This window comes from Salarias fasciatus, chromosome 7, assembly GCF_902148845.1.
Source record: "Salarias fasciatus chromosome 7, fSalaFa1.1, whole genome shotgun sequence".
NCBI classification, from domain to species: Eukaryota; Metazoa; Chordata; class Actinopteri; order Blenniiformes; family Blenniidae; genus Salarias; species Salarias fasciatus.
The window spans coordinates 33,047,136-33,068,945 of NC_043751.1; the positions used below are offsets into that span (position 1 = coordinate 33,047,136).

The 21,810-nt window shown below is 46.0% G+C and overlaps 1 protein-coding gene across 1 annotated transcript in view; it reads left to right on the forward strand.

Annotated features, from left to right (window-relative positions):
• LOC115392397 (UPF0606 protein KIAA1549L-like) overlaps nt 1–21,810 on the forward strand; it is a 153,069-nt gene that overhangs the window by 71,045 nt on the left and 60,214 nt on the right. Inside the window, exon 10 of the mRNA XM_030096987.1 lies at nt 18,525–18,718. Within this exon, the coding sequence (XP_029952847.1) occupies nt 18,525–18,718 (194 nt within the window). The remainder of the gene's footprint in view (nt 1–18,524; nt 18,719–21,810) is intronic.

The window sequence follows — 21,810 nt, forward strand, 5'->3', positions numbered from 1 at the left end:
AATCTTCGTTGACAGAAATGTTGAAATTTAATATTATGCACACTTACAGCACTGTAACACGTTCAGAGTGTTTGTCCTCCTACTGAAACCATTTATAAAAAAAATGTTCCCCCATATTTTTTCATTTTCATACATTTTTGAAGAGGCTCCAGGGAGCCACTTGGGGGCGCTAAAGATCCGCGGGTTGCCGACCCCTGGGCTAGATGGTGATCTGGACTGACTGGTGAATGGATAAATGTTAGGCTGGATTGTGCTCTGGACTGACTGGTGAATGGATGAATGTTGGGCTGGCTGGTGAATGGATGAATGTTGGGCTGGATGGTGATCTGGACTGGCTGGTGAATGGATGAATGTTGGGCTGGCTGGTGAATGGATGAATGTTGGGCTGGATGGTGATCTGGACTGGCTGATAAATGGATGAATGTTGGGCTGGATGGTGATCTGGACTGGCTGGTGAATGGATGAATGTTGGGCTGGCTGATAAATGGATGAATGTTGGGCTGGATGGTGATCTGGACTGGCTGGTGAATGGATGAATGTTGGGCTGGCTGATAAATGGATGAATGTTGGGCTGGATGGTGATCTGGACTGGCTGGTGAATGGATGAATGTTGGGCTGGATTGTGCTCTGGACTGACTGGTGAATGGATGAATGTTGGGCTGGCTGGTGAATGGATGAATGTTGGGCTGGATGGTGAATGGATGAATGTTGGGCTGGATTGTGCTCTGGACTGACTGGTGAATGGATGAATGTTGGGCTGGCTGGTGAATGGATGAATGTTGGGCTGGCTGGTGAATGGATGAATGTTGGGCTGGCTGATAAATGGATGAATGTTGGGCTGGATGGTGATCTGGACTGGCTGGTGAATGGATGAATGTTGGCTGGATTGTGCTCTGGACTGACTGGTGAATGGATGAATGTTGGGCTGGCTGGTGAATGGATGAATGTTGGGCTGGATGGTGAATGGATGAATGTTGGGCTGGATGGTGATCTGGACTGGCTGGTGAATGGATGAATGTTGGGCTGGCTGGTGAATGGATGAATGTTGGGCTGGATGGTGATCTGGACTGGCTGGTGAATGGATGAATGTTGGGCTGGCTGATAAATGGATGAATGTTGGGCTGGATGGTGATCTGGACTGGCTGGTGAATGGATGAATGTTGGGCTGGCTGGTAAATGGATGAATGTTGGGCTGGATGGTGATCTGGACTGGCTGGTGAATGGATGAATGCTGGCTGAGTCATGAGGCCATGCTTCTGCCTGGACACTGCCTGGGCTGTCCGTGCTGCCTGTCAGTGTTGCTGGCTGAAACCATGCATGTGGCTGCTGTATCGTGGACTCCACCCACTCCACCACTCTGTGTGTCAGAGGGTTTCATAGGGAAGGGGTGTGTGTTCGGAACCATCTGGCCATGGCACCATCTGTCTTGTGAAGTTGATCAAATCAGCTTCATTGTTTTGTTTTGGCGAGAAGAAATGATTTCTAATCCCAGACGATAAACAAGAATTTCAAAAAGGGAAACATGCCAAGATCATCTCAGCTTGTATGCCAGCACCAAACAGCTGATCCTGTCAGGTGAAGTTGCTCTTATCCCACAGCAGTCAGAAGCAAGTCTGCGCAGAACTCCAACCCGGTTAATTTAGTAACGTGAGGCTCTCTGTTGTATGAAATGAAGGTAGCTTGGATCAAAGCAGCTCTGCACAACACGTAAGAATGCTGAAGCATTTTTGGTGACGGACGTCCGAACTGAGGTTGCTCGCTTGGCGAGTCTCAGATTGGTTGAGTGTTCCAGTTGATATGTGGGTTATTTTTGTCCAGCTTTCCATGTCCTTATCTTTTCAGATGTAAAGTGACAGAAAAAAATGACACACTTTAAGGTTGATGGGTACACCTGGCATTTTTACCTGGTAATGGCGCTATGGCAATGGCACAGCAGGCCGCAAACACCAGAGGAGAGGACAGGGGTGTGTGTGTGTGTGTGTGTGTGTGTGTGTGTGTGTGTCACCATTGTAGTGACGTCCCGGGTCCAGCTGTGGGTCTTGAGAGAATCAACAGTGGGGGAGAACGAGGGCTGTCACGATATCAAATTTTCTCTTCACGATTATCATGGCCAAAAAATATCACGATAACGATATTATCATGATATCAGCAAAAAATTCAGATTCATCTTTAATTTTATTTTTGTCTGTTTTCTCTCTTTTCCCAGATGAATTACAGTCAGAATATCTGTCAAATGAGGTGTTGAAACAATATGAGAACAGTAACTGTACAGCTGCATACAAAAAGTGAAGTTACTCAACTAATTAAAATCTGAGGAACCGATTAACAGAGGATCCACAGCAGAGGCGTAATGTACGTCGGGTTGGTGGGTTATGAAAACCCTCGGGCCCTGTTGGGGTGAAATCCTGTCCCACCACCACACTGCCCAGGATTTTGGTTTGTTTAAATCTGAGGCGGAATGAGCAGCAGCTGCTTCTCTCCAGCAGAGGCGCCGCTACTGGCTAGGGCCCCGAGCTGAAGGGGGCCCCGAGGGACGGCTGACATCAGTCAATTTCAATGACAGATTTAAGGCGCTACACCAGACGCTGCAACGACAACGTGTCGAAAATCCCCCGCATGGGGCCCTTTTCCGAGTACTCACCGGTTAGTTGCTAGAAGGGGGCCGGCGGAGAAGACGGCGGATATCAGCGACACAACTTGAAATCCCCCGGACACATTACAATGACACGTCTGGAACCTACCTAACGGGGCCCCACTGCTACCCGGCTTGAATCGACGTGCAGTCAGTGTTGCTAAACACACTTTTTTCGGGTTAGGATAGAGCGTCTCGCTGTCGCTGTCGGCCACCGCCGACATGTGTAGTTCACTCGAGACGCTCGCTAAAGGAGCCACGCTAGCTAGGAGCCGAGCCGCTACCGCTGCTCTGCTGTGTTTACATGTGAGGGGGGGGGGGGGGGGGGGGGAGGGGGGGGGGGGGGGGGGGCTGCAGGAGGGAGACGAAGCAGGGCGGAAGAACAGGAGCGGATTTTGAAAATACACGTTTCAAGTGGCACTAGATCCTCTTTACGATATTATCATGTGCGCATTTTGAGCACGATATTGAAATTTCATTTTTTATTAACACGATTATCGTCAATACCGGTTTACCGCCGGACAGCCCTAATACACACACATATATATATATATTGTGGTGAGAACCATGGCGGCGAGAACGAAGGAGGACTCAGAGTCTGCTCTTTAGTTTCACAAGCAGCAGGTTTATTGTGACAACAACCCAACCCCGCGCAAAAAGCGCCCTCCCTGGCGGCGCACAGGCTGGGCCCCTCCCCAAACGACCCCCCTGGCACACGGTTGCAACACAACAGAAAATAAAAGAACACAAAATGGTGGCGAACGGCACACAACAACAATCAAAACACAATCACAATAAAAGGAAACACGAACAAAACCCCAAAGAATGGGGACAGCGTTCCCCCCCACGGCCGCTACAATATATATATGTATATGTATATATATATATATATATATATATATATATATATATATATATATATATACACATATATGTACACACACACATATATACACCCCCACATACATACAGACACGTACATACAATGAGTACAAAAGACTAGTAAATTAAAGACATGGGAAATACTGTGGAATAAAAAGATAAGAGAAGTGTGCTGAGCGGGAGAAAGAAAAATGAGGAATGCGAGGATAAAAAACTGTTACTGTGATGTTAGGATAGGAGTGCTATCCAGAATAATGGACCTCAGCAGCATTCAGGTGTGAGTTTCCTCCGTCAGTCTGGGAGAGTTACTGTACAGAGTGATGGCCTGTGGGAGGAGTGACTTCCTGTATCTGTCCTTGTGACAGCGGAGCTTTAGCAGTGGGACAAGACTACTGTCCAGACTGAGTACTGTCCCTGTGGAGTCAGTGTCTGGGTGACGTACTGTCCAGGCGGAGTTAGAAGGAATCCAGTTTTCCTCAGTAAACTATTTGGTTTATTTAGTCTTCAAATTGTCTTTAACATTCCAGTTACCATTCCAGATCGGATGCCGGATGCCAGTCTTCTCTCTGGTTAGGACCTGGATCGGAGGGCTCCTTCCTTTGTTAGCCGTTAGCAGTGCTGACCTGGGTAACCGGCTGTGGGACCAGGAAAGGCCCTCCCTTCCTCTTCGGAGGTCTGGGCAGAACCGCATGGCTTGGGCAGTCTCTGTGAAATCTGACCAATCACAGTTCATTCCTCCTCTCAGAGGTGGGCTTTGAAACTTGGCTCCAGTTTCAAATACATACCCCCGGTGATGGTGGGGGAAGGGCAAGGAAGACACACAAAGATTTAAGTCACGGGCAAATTAACCCCCCCCCCCCCCCCCCCCCCCCCCCCCCCCCCCCCCCCACTGCAGCTCTTCATTAAACAGATGGTTGTTGCTCGGCACAGAGAAGTGACAGAGATGGCAGCAGGACGGAGGAGATAGACGAGTCACAGCCCATCAGAACCGAAGCTTGTGTGAGAGTGCTGAAATGTCAGGGCCACCGTGAAGCCTCGGTCTTTTCGCTCAGGCTCCTCTTCATGCATGACGCTCCTTTAACGGTCATCCGTGTCAGCATCGGCAGCACGGCGCCCCCTCCTGCTCCTGGGTGGGATAATCTGGCCGTCCATCTGCCTGCTGCTGTTCTCCTCTCATCATAAACACTCTAACTCCACCTCAACCTGAGAACAGCGTAAGGCCAGAGGTACTGCCCTGTTCCACTCCCAGCTGCCAGCCTTCATCTCTTCAGCGGGGAGACTGCGTGATCAGCTCCCTCCCCATCCATGAATTAATGTGTTGCTGAGAGGTCTACATCTTGCTCTGTCTGTCTAATGTGTATGTGGCCTCCATTTGTGCAAGTATCATTTTCCTCACTCCTCCACAGCTGCAGCCACATCTGTTGGAGTGCTGCGATGGCACTGTGGTGTGTATGACTGATGAATTATTAAGCACAGTGTCAGATGAACGCGCTGCCGAACCTCACATGCTCGGAGAATTTGGCACGCATCATCAAATGCATTTGGCGTCCCATTTAGAGGTGCTCAAAATAGAACAAGAGGGAAGGCAAAAGAAAATCTGTGCCTTGTTTGCTGTGTTGTGTAACCTCAAGTGGGTCTTCCTTTCATTTTTTTTTTATCTTCCTCTGTTCTCTGTTCTTTAAATTGAAAGGCATTTAGCAACACAGAGCCCGGCCAGAGAAGGCCTCCAGGCCTGAGAAGCTTCAGTGAAATGTTCTTAAATGTTTTGTCGCTTGATACGAGTCAGTTCTGGTCAAAACATTGTTTTATTATATATTTGCTATGCAGAAGTGTTGGATCTTAGACTCATCACCAGGATGCCCTAAAAACATATATTCTTTTCCCCCTGCATCTTCCTGTGATCACCAATGATTAATGCATTCATCTCTGACGTGTTTTAAAAGATGTTTTTAAGGACAAATTCTGGTCAAAATGTTGTATTACAAATTTTATGATACAGACGTAATTAAAAATGTTTTTCTCTGTTTTGCCGTGAACGACATGCTGCACTGCCACGGCCCGCAGACAGAGGAACTCAACTCAACTGTATTTATATAGCACTTTAGAAACAACTGCTGCTGGCACAGAGTGCTCTACAGAGTCATAAATACATAAGTGCAAAATAAAATGCAATGAGATCAAGGGAATAAAAGGACGTTTAATCAAACAGTAAAAAACCAGAAGCAGAGTTTCAGGCTGAGACTTGACAGAACTTGATAGGAACCAGCAGCAGTCCCTGATAGAAACTCCCCAACTCTGCTGTGCACCGAGCTGAGTGATCGGCGCAGACAGACGTGACTAAAGCTTGTATCTGCATTTCTTTGTGTTTCTTCACATTTTAGGTTCAGGCTTCAGATGAATGTAAATCAAAAACTATCTGTCTTGCCCTCTCAAGTGTCCTTTAGCCTCCCCATGCAGAGCGCCTGCATTTTTTCCCCTCCAAGCAGTTTATCTGCTCTTTTACTACAGATTATTTAGAAAAACAGAGGCATATATATATATATATATATATATATATATATATATATATATATATATATATATATATATATATATACATATATATATATTGTTGGTTTATTATCATTTAGTATTAAGATTTTTTGGCTTTGGTTTCTGGGGGGTGGGGGAGCAGCACATCATATTTATTTGGTAAGTACCATTTACACACACATGCATACAGCTAGTCCCCAGTGAGTGGTCTTCCACAGTACATGTCCCAGAAAGGCGCTATATGAATAAAGTTTATGGATGGCCAGGGAACGGCGTATGCATTGCATATGCATTCCCAGGACCAGCTGTGCTGGGAACCCTATTGTATTTGAAAGGATTTTTATGATATTATTATTATTTTTATTATTATTATTATTATTATTCCGCTGCTAAAACTCCCGCTGCAGCCCAAACCATACATGGGAGGGTGGTGCAATTGGGTGGGATGGTCCAGAACCTTGATGCGACGGACTACAAAAAATCAAATTAATCGGCCAGCAGGTGGCACTATAAGCCATGCAAACGTGTTTTGGGCTATAACTCCCACACCATATGTCACACATTCCAAAAACCTATGTCCTCTCATTCCCTGAGTAGAACTGAATCACTTGGGCTAGGCCACGCCCATTTCAATCAATCAATCAATCAATCAATCAATCAAATTATTTTTGTATAGCCCAGTATCACAACAACAGTTGCCTCAGAGGGCTTCAAGGGACAAAACGAAGCAACCACCGCCTTCGACCCTCACATCCGGCAAGAAAAAAACTCCAGAAACCCAGTGGGAAAAGAAGAAATCTTGGGGAGAACCACAGTATGGAGGGATCCCTCTCCCAGGGACGGACAGCTTTGGCAACAGCTAGCATGAGACAATAAGAAGTAAAGCCTAGGACAATGTTGAGGACAGTCCGTTGGACGGTCCAGCACAAGAACTACGGATCCCAGCAGTAGAACCGAAGCCAGTCCACGGGCAGGACCGACAGGAGTGTCCTCCCGGTCCGGACGGAGCTTGTTCGTAGGCCCTCGTAATAGTGGAGTCAGCAACTGAAGCTGGAGAAGACTCCCCCTCGAAGGGGGGGACAGCAGGTGAAAAGCAATGAACGGACTAAAGGGAATAACATTCAGACATTAGAGGACAGGGCTCAGTGCACCGTACTTCCCACAGCATTCTAGCTCCTAGGGCAGCTTTGTGGATAGTTTAGGATTTAAACTAGTATTTAGTTTGTATAGTTTAGTTTAGTTTAATTTAGTTTGGTTTGGTTTAGTTTAGTTTAGTTTAGTTTAGTTTAGTTTAGTTTAGTTTAATTTAATTTAATTTAGTTTAATTTAGTTTGGTTTAGTTTAGTTTAGTTTAGTTTAGTTTAGTTGAGTTTAGAATCCCTAGCTGACCTGATCATAGGCTGTATCGAAGAGAAACGTCTTGAGCCTAACCTTAAATGTGGAGACTGTGTCTGCCTCTTTGACACCACTTGGAAGCTGGTTCCATAAAAATGGTGCCTGATAGCTAAAGGCTCTTCCACCTAGTGTCCATTTAGAGACTCTAGGAGTCACCAGTAACCCTGCATTTTGAGAGCGGAGTGCTCTGATTGGTTGATAAGGCGTTAAAGCATCTTGGAGATAGGTTGGAGCCATCCCATTTAGGATTTTGTAAGTGAGGAGAAGGATTTTAAATCTAACTCTAAACTCGACTGGCAGCCAGTGAAGAGATTTTAGAACGGGAGTAATGTGTTCACGTCTTCTAGTTCCAGTTAATAATCTGGCGGCCGCATTTTGAACCAACCGAAAGTTTTTTAATGCACTTTTTGGGCAGGCTGCAAGAAGGGAGTTGCAGTAGTCCAGTCTAGTGGAAACAAATGCATGGATGAGTTTTTCTGCATCGCTTCTAGGTAGAATGTTTCTTATTTTAGCTATGTTGCGCAAGTGGAAATATGCTGTTTTACAAGCCAGGTTGATGTGTGCTTTAAAGGAGATATCCTGATCAAATAAGACCCCGAGGTTCCTCACAGTAGAGGAGGAGGATACACTGACGTTATCTAAGGTGATAATCTGTTCAGATAGACACTCTCTCAGTTTATGGGGGCCTAGTATAATGGCCTCTGTTTTGCCAGGATTCAGACGGAGATAGTTCGTAGTCATCCAGGTTTTAATTTCTCTGATACAGTCACTGAGTCTGTCTATTTGATTAGTTTGATCAGGTTTCATAGATAAATACAGTTGTGTGTCATCTGTATAACAATGACATAACATCTGCATAGCCATTTCTGCCATGAGTTTTTATCGCTAGATTGCGACAACTGAAAAACATACTTCTTCGAACTCCTCCTTGACGTTTTGTCCGATCCGTGCAAAAATTGGCAGATGAAGTTTTCAGCTCATTCTGACCTAAAGTTACCAAAAGAATTTTGCTCCGTCAAAATATGCGCATATGATACTTGACTAAACTTTACGAGCTAGCTAGTTAAACACAAACTTTTGCCACCACACAAGCTTTTTTATGCAAAGTCTATGGTGGACGAGCGTTGTGGAGCGGCGGGCGGCGGGGCGGTGCGTCAGGAGCGTCGACTTTTCAAGTGTTTCAAGCATTTCGAGCGTCTGATGCCCACGACGCACGTCCCCGGCGTCAGGAGTGTCGTCAGGAGTGTCGTGTGACAGGTGTGGACACCTGTCACTCAAACATGCCCGACCAACGTAGAAGCAACCGCCCACTGCGGGACGTTTGTGTCAAAATGATTCAAACAAAAAACATGCTTCAAAAAAGAGGCTTCAAAAAAGAGGCTTCAAAAAAGAGGTTTCAAAAAAGAGGTTTCAAAAAAGAGGTTTCAAAAAAGAAGCTTCAAAAACTCTTTTCACTTCAATCGGAAAAAAAAGTGTTTGAATGTCAAAGCAAAGTCGAAACACTCCGAACATTTTTTTTTGCTTTGATTGAAAACTTTTTTTTTGATTGAAGTTACATCTTTGATTGAATAATAAAGAAACAAATGTCCTTCCCATAATATGCCTCAAATCCAGAAATAGGACTTCAATCAAAAAATGTATTTTCAACCAAAAAAAAAAAATTCAATCAAAGAAAAAACGTGTTTATATGCAGTTTTTTGGGGTATCAAATATTTTTTTGGGGTTTGAACAAGTTTTTTTCTTTGATTGAGAATGTTTTTTTTTTTTTTTATTGAAAACATGTTTTGCGATTTGAGCAACTTTTTTTTTGATTGAAAAATAAAGACACAAATTTACCTCCATACTTGGCAACTTTTTTGTCAAAAGCAACTAGCGACAAACCTAGCGACCTTCTCTGGTGCTCTGGAGACGTGACAGGACGTCTCGCTGCTGTCGTCAATGAGCAGCGGGTGCTGCCGTGAGCCCCTCCCCCGTCCCAAAGCACTCACAAGCGGTCAGTCTCAGCAGCGCCCCCTGCTGCAGTCAGAGCAGAGAGGAGCAGACCAGCCAATAGCGACTTTTCTTACTGGGGAGTTGGCAGCACTGAGACCAGCAGGTCGTCAAACTGGGCGCGGGAGAGACGAAAGTAGCCCTGGAAGCGACCCTCATCCTCACGCAGCTCCTGGAGCAAATGGTGAAACTCCCCAAATTCAGAAGGCCTCTGAATAATGGGATGAACCCAGAGACGACGCCCGTGTGCCCAATGACGACAACGCTGTATCGCTTTATTTAACAAATAAAGCCAAGCCGCTCTCCTGATGCGATCCACCATAGCTGGAAACAGAAATCAGCCGCCTGCGTGCCAATAAAATGATGCGCGTCAAGAGCATCACAAGCGTCGTGAGCTTTGTGACCACCTGGTGTCAAGTGTCGTGCTTGAAGCGTCACAAGCATCAGCTTCGAGGCGTCCCAAGCGTCAACGACGCCCGCAACGTGTCCGGTATGAATGCACCATTAATTTATGGTGCGTTCCCACCGCATGCGTTGCAAGCGTCACGGGCATTGCTTTTACATTCAAGATCTATGGTGGACGAGCTTCAATGGACATAATGCACGTCAGGCGCCTCTTGAGCGTCGCTTTTTGAACTTTTCGAGCGTTGGCGACGCACGTCACACGTTGCAGGCGTCAACACCTGAAGTTGGGAAAATTGAAATTTGCGTCAACGCGGAGCGTCATCCAATCACAGACGAGCGCTCTGAGTGCCGATGCGGGCCAGAAGGTCGTCAAACTGGGCCCGGAAGAGGCGGAAGTACCGCTGAAAGCGAACCTCATCCTCACGCAGCTCCTGGAGCAAATGGTTAAATTCACCAAATTGCGAATGCCGCTGCAGGATGGGATGAATCCAAAAACGTTGCACAGGCACCTGACGACGCTGTTTTCTGGCTTTCTTTATTAAATAAAGCCGAGCCAGTGTCTCGATGGGATCCGCCATTGTCAACATGAAGACAGGACACAGAAGCTCCTCCCACTCCCTTCATTGAGCTGCCGCACGTCGCGAGCGTTGCAAGCGTCGTGTGTAATTTGAACACGCGTCGAATTCCACACTTTACATGCGTCAACTTTGAGGCATCAGTGACGCCCGTGAAGCAACGCGTCCGGTGTGAACGCACCGTAACACTCGGAGTGCACTCTAAAAAAAACTAAACTGAACTCAGTGAAACTTGAATTCAATTCTGTGCTTCAATATTTTGTTTTGAATTTTACATTTTGTGTTGATTTGAATATTATCCTGATACAAAGAGTAATCTGCACTGTGTTATTGCATGGTTTTCATTTTGTTGTGCAAACAGGATTACCTCAGTTATTTTGATATATGTACTCATTCTTAACTCTGGGAGCATTTTTGTTGTAGCTTGTGAGAGAATCATATTGACTCCTAGACAAGGTTGTCTTTCATGGGAATGACTCTTTTGCCATATAGCATTTATGTCTGGAATGGAGTAACGTGCACATATTGATAAAATACTTCCTTACGCCGGGTTCACACTGGATTCGTTACAGTATGGAATTACCACAGTACTGTGACTCATAGCCTGCGGTGCCTCTGCAGTCCGGAGGAGGTTGCCAGGCCCGCCGCTCTCCCCAAAACAATATGAAACATGTTTAACTCAATAGAAAGCAGTCCAAATTTCCATCTCTGTTGAAAATGCACGCTACAATCGTAAAAAAACGTATTTGTATAATAAAAAACACGTCACAAACACAAAACCATCTCATCAACCCACCCCACATGTTAAAAAAAGAAGCTTGATTTGGCAGAAACCTGCCCAATCTGGCAACACAGAGACCTCTCCAGTCATAGGGCTGTTTTGTGCAATTTTGGAGTCATTTGACTTTCCTGCAGTGACGAAGAACAAAACTGTTCATTCTTCTAAAGCGTATAATGACTAAATTACATTATTTGTTAGGTATTCTACCAGAAGAATTAAAAAAATGGAATAGCAATGCAAAACATGGCCCAGATTTTATTTTGAAATCACTTATTTTGGAACACTTACCGCGTTTCCTTCCAGCACCCGACTTGCTTCTGTCTCGGTTGATGCGGCAGGGCTCCGGCATGCAGAACAATAGGATCCTTGTGGAAAGTAACGGAGCTCCGCAAGGGCCCCGTAGCTGGACCGCAGCCGGACCGCAGCCGGACCGCAACCGGTGTGAGCCACAGCATTGATTTTAATGACTATGGATCAGCTGCGGTGTCCGTTCCACAGACAAAACGCATCCAGTGTGAGCCCGGCGTTGTAGTGAGCTCGCTGGTGAAAGGGTTACATACAAATGTGTAACAGCACAAAGAAAAAACAGAAATAAACTTCCTCTCCTCTGTGGGCTGTGGCAGCTGAGTATTTAATTATGTCTGCATAATATAAAATATTCAAAATGTAATACAACAAAATTTTGACCAGAATTTGTCCTGAAATGCGTCTATCAGAAATAGACTTGTTTGAAATGGACGCACAGATTATTGGTGATCATTTTTAGTATTTTTAGGGCGTCCTGCAAATGGGACTGAAGATCCAACAATTCTGTATAATAAAACTATAATAACACAATGTTTTGACTGAAATGGATTTGTCGATCTGGGATCATATCTGGCTGTAATGTCTGTAAATTTGAGTAAAACACAGTTCGCTTGTTCGCATGAGAATGCAATGAAAGAAACACAGACGTGAGGGGGAAATTCACAAAACACCAGAGGTCCACAGTCAATGCTAGTCTCCTGGGAATAGGACATTAGTCAGTATTTATGTCCACGTATCAAACCTGGAGGTGAACTGCCATCGTCGGCAATGAGAACAAACAAGTGTCCAACTGTCTCTTGACTTTTTCATAGTTGGGATTTGAAATTCAACTACAGTAAACAATGTTGGATTGTTTTTTTTGAATGATGCATTTTTGTAACTGAATTGTCCTACTGAGCTCTAAAACAAAGAGGGAGAGGTTAGATGAGAGATTTACATTGACATGGACAGGCAAAAACAAAATATCCTCCAGAAAACATCTCTGAAAAATCGATTTTATTCCTCTCCACCACCATTGAACATTTTCTACTACCAGGAGAAAACAAGAACTGGGAAGCTCCACACAGGAAAGCAACCAAGCACAGACTTGAACCAGAGATCCTCTAAAGCCAGGGGAAGCGCAATAAACACTGCACCACTGCTGGCCCTTCAATTTTCCTCGTACTTTTCCTAAATGTCTTTGAATTTGAGTCAACAAATCATAAATTTCATTGCAGTACATGAGCTTTAATTTACCGTAAGGCCATCCCTCTGTTCGAAAAATAAGTCCCGCGGGGCGCGCTTATACCAGCCATTCCGGTAACAGCACAGACAAGCTCACATCACTGGGTAAAGGACTCATACATAAAAAAATCCCTCTGATATCCACAACCCATTTCACTGGGATCATCCTGGGTTGGCCTACTGTCAGGTTTGTGGATATCGAGGGATTTTTTTTAAATGATTTTTTTTTTAAATTAGGGTAAATAAAATCCCAGGACTGCTGTTTATGGTGGGCCCTTATTTTGAAAGGCCACATCAGATGGCTCTGAAAATCTGTGAGTGACATCCTGGGATGGCCGACTATGAGTGTCTGAAGTGAAATGGTTTGTGGATATCAGAGGGATTTTTTTTACATGATTTTTTTGAAATTACAGGAAATATCACAATCAGAATAGCCCTTATTGTCATCGCAAGTTACCAAAGTTACAAGTTACAACGAAATATAATCCCAGAAGTCATATGTTTGGAGGGCTCTTAATTTGAAATGCCACTTCAGGGATTTTTTTAAATGATTTTTTAAATCATAATAATAACAATAATACATTTTATTTAACAGCGCCTTTCAAAACACTCAGGGACACTTAACACAAGATTAAAAACACATTACAAATAAACACAACAACAGACAACGTAACAGCGAAAATAGAGAGAAATTACGGGTGATAGGCAGATTGAAACAGATGAGTTCTGAGTCTGGATTTGAACTGAGGAAGAGAATCAATGTTGCGGATGTCTGGAGGAGAGAGTTCCAGAGTGATGCCCTGCTCTCCATGGAGCTGAGGAGGGCGGAGGCCACAGAGAGGTGGAGAGAGGAGGAGGACCTGAGGGAGCGTGAGGGGGGGCAACATGTATGAGATGTGGATGGCTTTAAAAGCAAACGGAAGAATCTTGAAAATGACCCAGACAGGGAGCCCATGGAGCTGCTGGAGGACAGGGGCTGATGTGGTGAAGGGCAGGGGTCTTGGTGAGTTTTGGACCAGCTGGAGCTTCTGGAGGGATTTGTGGGGGACACCAGAGAGGAGTGAGGTGCAGTAGTCGAGGCGGGAGGTGATGAGGCTGTGGACCAGGATGGCAGGGGTGTGAGGGGTGAGAGAGGGGTGAGAGAGGGGAGAGAGAGGGGAGAGAGAGGGGCGGAAGCAGTTTATGTTACGTAGGTGGAAGTATGCAGACCAAAAGATGTTGTTAATGTGGGAGTGGAAAGAAAGTGAGCTGTGCAGGACGACACCCAGACTCTAGCCTGAGGGGACGGGGACACTGGAGCTGTCCACTGTGAGGGACAACCTGTTAGATTTGGAGAGTGTGGACTTGGTGCCAACAACTAGAGGTTGTTTTATTGCGGTTTAATTTCAGGAAATTAGAGGTGAACCAGGATTTGGTTTAGGGCTGAGCGATATAGCCAAAAAATTAAATCTTTTTTTATTCTGCTTAAAATCCGATTAATGATTTTTTTTTCTGTGTAAAGAAACACAATTACACATTTTTAAAAAAATAGGATAATTTATTGATAGCCAAAACGTCAGCATTTAACTGTGTAGGCAATATAGTTATTACTGAGGTAATTTTAACAAGAACACTTGCATGATGGGCACTGAACTGAAATAAAATAATGAAAGGAAAACTGGAGGAAAAAAAAACTATTTATAAGATCAAATACAGATCAAAGTTAAGCGGCAACAAAACATGCATTTAAGTTTCATTCTCATTTTTATCATATTTGCGCTCTTTATTTAATTTTGTGCCTTATATCGGCCTTTTCCTTTTTATTTTTCTGATAATTCGGCCGAGTGCATTATGGCAGAAGATGAGGCGCGAACCGTGTTTCACCGTTAAAAGCGCCACGGTGTGGGATTCTTGTGGCGCCGGGAGAGATCCGATCGGCGGGGGAGAGCGAGCGTTCTCTGTCCCTGGCTAGGGACTCTTCTCTAACTCTTCTCATCTGCAAGACAATGTTGACTGTATTCTGTGCTATAGTGCCAGTCCTCCTGGTGTGGCGACTGTGTGTATTACACGCGTCCGGTAAAAATGGCGGAGGGACAGAAAAAATGAAGCTTGATGTTGCAATTTAATATTTTTCACATCGATTGAAAATATAAAATCGAATTAATCGAATTAATTGGATATATCGCCCAGCCCTAATTTGATTATACACACTAAAAAATGTTGGGTCATTTCATTAACCCAATTGCTGGGTTATGAGATCAGTAACCCAATTTGGGCTATTATAATGCATTTGGAGTTATTTATTGCAACTCATGTGTTGGGTTACAGTCCAACAGACCCAACATAGATTTTTAAACTCAGCACATGGGTTGTTTTGATCACTGTTGGGTTGTCAACGGGTCCAAAGAAATTCAAAATAAATACTTTGAACATTGTTGACAAGTTTGTCATTGCATACTGTATTGTTTGCATGACCAAGTATATATTGAATTTTAAAAGGTTTCGAAAATTAGCTGTTTACAAGATATGTATATTATATACATTTCTCTAAGAATCAACATGGCCGCACGTTGATGCAGTGGTTAGCGCCCTTGCCTAACGGCAAGAAGGTCCTGGGTTCAAGTATCAGCTGGGGCTCGGCCTCTTTCTGTGTGGAGTTTGCATGTTCTCCCCGTGAGTGTGTGGGTTCCTTCGGGGTACTCTGGCTTCCTCCCATGGACCAAAAACATGCATGTCAGGTTAATTGGTCACTCTAAATTGCCCCTAGGTGTGAATGTGAGTGTGCATGGTTGTTTGTCTATATGTGTTAGTCCTGTGACAGACGGGTGACCCCGCCCTCGCCCACAGCAGCTGGAATCAGCTCCAGCCACCCGTGCCCCTGAGAAGGAGAAGCGGCATAGAAAACGGATGAATCAACATTTTTTGGAAGTTGAATTAACACAGAACTATAGTGAATTTGACCCAGAGTTTGGGCACATTCAACCAGTATATATGGTAAAATTGACCCAGGCCTGAAATTGATTTAATCCAAGTTTTGGATTAAATATGAGCACAATATTCAACCCAATCATATGGTAGAATCGACCCGGGGCTGAAACTGATTTTAACCCAATGATTGGATTTAATTTGTTAACCCATCTGTTGGGTTAAAAAGACCAACCCATGTTGTTGGGTAAAAATGACTACTGTTGGGCTGGTCCAACATTGATTACCTGTTGGGTTAAAAAATAAACCAATTTGGGTTGTTTTTTTAGGGTGTAGAGAGGTGGATGGAGAGTGGAGTTTGGTTTACTGGAAAGATACGAGGGGTAACCAAAAGGTCATAAAACACTAATAATAATGAGTTTCGACTTCTAGCCGTCAGATGTGCTGCAGGTAAGCCTTGTACATATCTGTGAAAAAGCTGAGCTCCCAGAGTTACACTGACGCCTGTCAGGAGCTATTTATAGTAACAGAGTGCAGCGGCGGTCTGCAATTTTTTCCAAAATGGCTACATTGACTGGGAAGCCAGAGCAGCGCAAACATTAAATTCTGCTTTTTGCTGGAAAAACAGCAGCAGAAACACTCAGCTTGTTGCAGCAAGCCTACAAGGATGCTGCTCTGGGGAAGACTCAGGTCCATGAGTGGTTCGAGTGGTTTAAAAAGGGCCAGATGTCGGCGCGTCAGGTCCGCTCAGCGTGAAAACAATGCTGAGCCGCTTCTCGGCTGTCCAGGGTCTCGTCCACAGCGAGTCTGTCCCTCCAGGTCAGACTGTAAACCAGGACTACTACAGGAAGTCCTCAGACGCTCCGTGAGGATGTGAGGAGGAAGCAGAGCGTCGTGGCGGAGTGGAGCCGGTTGATCCACCACCACAGAGCGCCAGCGGACACGGCGCTGCGCCTCACGCCGTTTCTGGAGAAGAATGAGATGAATCTCCTCTCCCATCCGCCTGATTCTCCAGATGAAGCCTCCAGGGACTTTTTCTTGTTCCCCAGGTTGAAGAAGCAGCTGAAGGGACAGCGGTTTGCAGATGTGGAGGAGGGGACAGAAAAATCACAGCCGGCCCAAAATGGCACAATTACGCACGGGTGTCATGACACATTGGTGAAGTGGGAGACACGGCTGGAGCGCTGCATTAATGCGGATGGAGATTATTTTGAAGGCGACGGTGATGTTTTATTTTGAAATGTCAGAAATAAAAAGTTACATTCAAATTCCAGGAACTTTTGAGTACGCCCTCGTAGAGCTGGGTGCCATCCACGTAGCAATGAACATTAAACCAAACTTTTCAGAAAATGTTGCTGAGGGGAAGGAGGTATATGATGAAGAGGAGGGCCCCAGGATGGAGCCCTAGGGCACACCAGAAGTGACGGGGGAGGCCTGAGAGGTGAAGGACTTGAGCTGGATAAACTGAGAGCTCCAGTGAGGTAAGACTGAAACCAGAGAAGGGGGGAGTGAGTGATGCCAATGGAGGAGAGTCTATTGAGCAGGATGGAGGGAGAAACAGTGTGGAAGGCCGAACTCAGATGGAGGAGGATGAGGATGGTGATCAGACTGGAGTCAGCTGCCATTAAAAGGTCATCTGTGATCTTTATTAGCACCGATTCAGTGCTGTGGCAGGACGGAAACCGGACTGGAAACATTCATAAAGACTGTTGTGGGTGAGATGGGAGTGGAGCTGAGAGGCAACAATTTCACTAAGATTTTGGAGATGAAGGGGAAGGTGAGAAATGGGGCGGAGGTTATTGAAGTTGTTATGAAATTACAGGAAATATAATCCCAGAAGTGCTTTTTTGGGAGGGCTCTTATTTTGAAATGCCACATCAGATTGTTCTGAAAGTTTGTGAGTGACATCCTGGGATAGACTACTGTCAGAATGAAGTGGTTTGTGGATATCAAAGGGATTTTTTAAAATGGTTTTTTGAAATCACGGTGAATATAATCACAGCAGTGATATTTTTGAAGGGCTGTTATTTTGAAATGCCACGTCAGATTGTTCTAAAAGAAAATGGTGAGTGAAATCCTGGGATGGCCGACAGTCATCCTGAAGTGAAATGGTTTGTGGATATCCGAGGGATTTTTTTTTTTTTTTACATTTTTTTAAATTAGGGTAAATGTAATCCAGAAGTGCTATTTCTGGAGGGCTCTTATTTTAAAAGGCCTCATCGGATTGCTCTGTATAAGCATGCACCACGACACTTCATTTTCTGAACAGAGGGATGGCCTTATTGCGGTTTCAATTTGTCTGGATGTTCTCTACAGGATCCTGGTCAATGTGTAGTGAATGGTGCACACATGTCAACTCATGTTCCGCAGAAGAATTCTTGTCATGTTAACGATGACAGTCTCAGCCATGCATCATGCTTGACACTGCTCATTGTCATGGAGACGGCTGACACTGACTAACGGGAGTTCCCTTTCAGTCAGTGCTGCTGCTCACAGACGTCTGGCTTTACCAGGTCTTTGCATGCTCTCCACCTCGTGACAGTTGCTGCTTGTTGAATTGTTGGCAGTGTCTATTGTCTGCAGTATCTGCTGTATGCTGTCTGTTTTATCTGCTGTGTCTGCTTTGTTGTCTGCAGTGTCTGTTGTCTGTTGTCTGTTGTCTGCAGTGTCTGCAGTGTTTGCTTTGTCTGTTTTCAGCTTTGTCTGCAGTGTCGTCTTTTGTCTGTTGTCTGCTTTGTCTGCAGTGTCTGTTGTCTGCAGAGGCACAGTTCAGGAACGAGAAGTGCTGCTTGCCATCAGATGTGGCTCAGTTTGCTTCAGGATGAAGTCTGAGGTTTAAAGCTTTGGTTCCTCTTCACATCTCTGTTTTCTGAAACACCCTGTCTCTTCTCTGGCCCAGCCTGTTCAGGGATTCGACTATGCCAAGAAGCACCTGGGGCGGACTGGTGACGAAGCCGTCTCTGTTACCAAGGAGACGCTGGTTTTGGGACTGCCTGTGAGAGACGCTCCACTGTCACTGTCACTGGACAAGATTTCCCACCAGGACGGGACAGGCAGCAAGAGACCTCCATCTGCTGCAGTGCACAGTGCAGGGTGAGACAGACACACACAGACACAGTGACGACCTCCTGTTCTGTCCCAGACGCCCAGTGTTTCGATTCCACTTTCCACCACCTCAGAAGCTGAGATCGAGTCAGTTACATAACCATTCCTGAAATACAAGGAGGAGGGAGGGAGGGACGGTGAGAGAGAGGGAGAGTGGGAGAGGGAGAGGGAGGAGGGGGGGAGAGAGAGCTAGCAAGCTCCTGGCTTAAAAGAAAGGCCTGAACCAGCCCTAACCTTCAGTTTTATTGAATTGAAAGGTCTTCAGCCTGGTCTTAAAGCATAGACTGTGTCAGCCTCCCTCACAGAGACTGGGAGCTGGTTCCACACACACATATATATGTGTGTGTGTGTATATATATATATATATATATATATATATATATATATATGTTCGTCCTTCGTAATCGAAAATGACAATGACATCTGTTATGAGGTGAGCTGCTAGCGATGTGTCCGGAGGTGGCTGATGAGGCCGATCCGGGCAAGGAAGCCTCGCCCGCAGGTCGGACAGTAGTGGGTAGGCGCTGTGCTGTTGGTAGTGGTGTCTCTGGCTTTGTTTGCTGCTCGCTTCTGCTCAGCTTGGAGGGTCCTGCGCTGCTCTGCTGCGTTGGCTCCTTTGCTGATAAGTTGGCACCAGCTGGGTTTGTCGGATGCAAGTGATTCCCAGAATTCAGTGCTGATGTTGAAGTCTTTTAGCGAGACCTTGAGGCTGTCCTTGCACCGTTTTATCTGCCCCCCAACTGTGCGTTTACCCTGACAGAGTTCTCCATAGAGGAGCTGCTTAGGAATGCGGTCGTCTGGCATTCGGGTAACGTGGCCAGCCCACCTGAGTTGGGCCTTGCGCATGGTGGTGGTGATGCTGGGGAAGTTTGCCTGCTTCAGGACCTCTGTGTTGGGGACTTTGTCCTGCCAGCAGATGTGGAGGAGGTTTCTGAGGCATCTGAGATGAAAGCGATTGAGCTGTTTTTAATGTCGCCTGTACGCAGTCCAGGTTTCCGAGCCACAGAGTAGGGTGGTGAGGATGACTGCTCGGTAGACTTTCAGTTTGGTCTCAAGGCTGATTCCCCTCCTCTCCCAGACTTTCTCCCTCAGTCTCCCAAATGCACTGCTTGCCTTGGAGATTCTCTTGTTAATCTCGGCATCAATGGTAGCTGTGCGAGAGAGGGTGCTGCCGAGGTAGGTGAAGGTTTTAACCGCCTGGAGAGACTGTCCATTAACTAAAATCTGTGGTTCATGGTATTGGGTGCCTGGAGCTGGCTGAAACATCACCTCAGTTTTCTTGGTGCTGATGGTAAGGCCAAAATTGCTGCAGGCTGCAGAAAAGCTGTCCATCTCAGCTTGCATTTCATGCTCGTCACTGGCATTAAGGGCACAGTCGTCAGTAAAGAGGAATTCTCTGAGAACAGTCTCTTTCACCTTCGTGATGGCCTGCAGTCTCCTCAGGTTGAACAGCTTCCCGTCGGACCTGTACCTGATGTTGATGCCAGGCTTGTAATCTCTGAAGGCGTCAGTCAGCATTGCCGAGAACACCATGCTAAACAATATCGGGGCCAAAACACAACCCTGTTTGACACCGTTGGTCACCAGGAAGGCATTGGATGGTTCACAGTCATCCAGAACACGGGCTGTCATGCCATCATGGAATTAGCGGACTATGGCTATGAAGGTGCTTGGGCAGCCAAATTTTCCCATAATCCTCCAGAGTCCATCCCAACTGACTGTGTTGAAAGCCTTGGTCAAGTCAACGAAGGTTGTGTAGCGGTCCCGGTGCTGTTCCATGCATTTCTCCTGGAGTTGGCGGGCAGCAAAGATTATGTCGGTGGTGCCTCGACCTGCGCGGAAGCCGCATTGACTTTCAGGAAGGAGACCTTGCTCCAGGTGATCCAACAAGCGGTTGAGGAGGATGCGGGCCAGGATCTTGCCTGCTATGGAGAGGAGGGATATTCCTCGGTGGTTGTCACAGGACTGGCAATTTCCTTTTAGCTTGTAGATGTGAACGATTGTGGTGTCCCTGAATTCTTGTGGCAGTTGCCCCTGGTTCCACATGGTCTGAAACAGGCTTGTCAGTTGGTTACGGATGGCTTCGCCACCTGTCTTGTACACCTCAACAGGGATGGCATCGGGGCCAGGAGCTTTTCCACTGGTCATCTGATCGATGGCTTCACTGACCTCTTCAGTCAAGGGAGGGGCATCAAGCTCTTGATTAATCGCCAGTTGTGGGAGGCGTGTGATTGCTTCATCGTTGATCGCTGCGGGACGGTTTAGCACACTATTAAAGTGGTCTGCCCACCTCTCGAGGACCTGCTTCTTATCTGTGAGCAGGGTTGAGCCATCTGTGCTAAGTAAGGGGGTTGATCCGGAAGATTGTGGTCCGTTGACAGCTTTCAGTGCATTGTAGAACCTCTTGATGTCATGTCTGTCAGCATAGTCTTGGATTTCATTGGCCTTGGCACTGAGCCAGGAGTGGAACGCAGCTTGGACTGAACTTTGCTGCGCATGTTGGTGAAGGCGGCTTTTTTTGCCGCACAGGAGGGGTCATGCTGATGGGCTCGGAGCAAGTAGTGTTTTTCTTCCAGCATGGTGTGGATCTCACCATCATTCTCGTAGAACCAGTCCTGGTGGTGTCTGGTAGGATGACTGAGCACTTCCAGAGCAGCAGAGTGAACTGCATCCCTGAAGGATGCCCACTTCTCATCAACACTGTTGTGGTCAGCCTGGAGAACCTCAAGTTTGCAATCCAGGTTCAATTGAAGTTTGTGAGCTATCTGGGGACATTTCAGTTTGGTTGTGTTTAGTTTCTTGGGTGTTTTTTGTCCCTGTGGCCTTCTCTTCGGCTGGATGAAGAAGTTCAGTTTGGAGATGATGAGGCAGTGGTCTGTCCAGCAGTCAGCACCGCACATGGCTTTGGTCAGTCGCACGTCATGCCTGTCCTTAGCCCAAGTAATGACATAATTGATAAGATGCCAGTGCCAAGAGCGTGGGTGCATCCATGATGTCTTGTTGCGGGTTGGTAGGCGGAACATGGTGTTGGTGATGGCCAGGTCATGTGCAGCGCACATTGTGAGAAGGAGGAGTCGTTG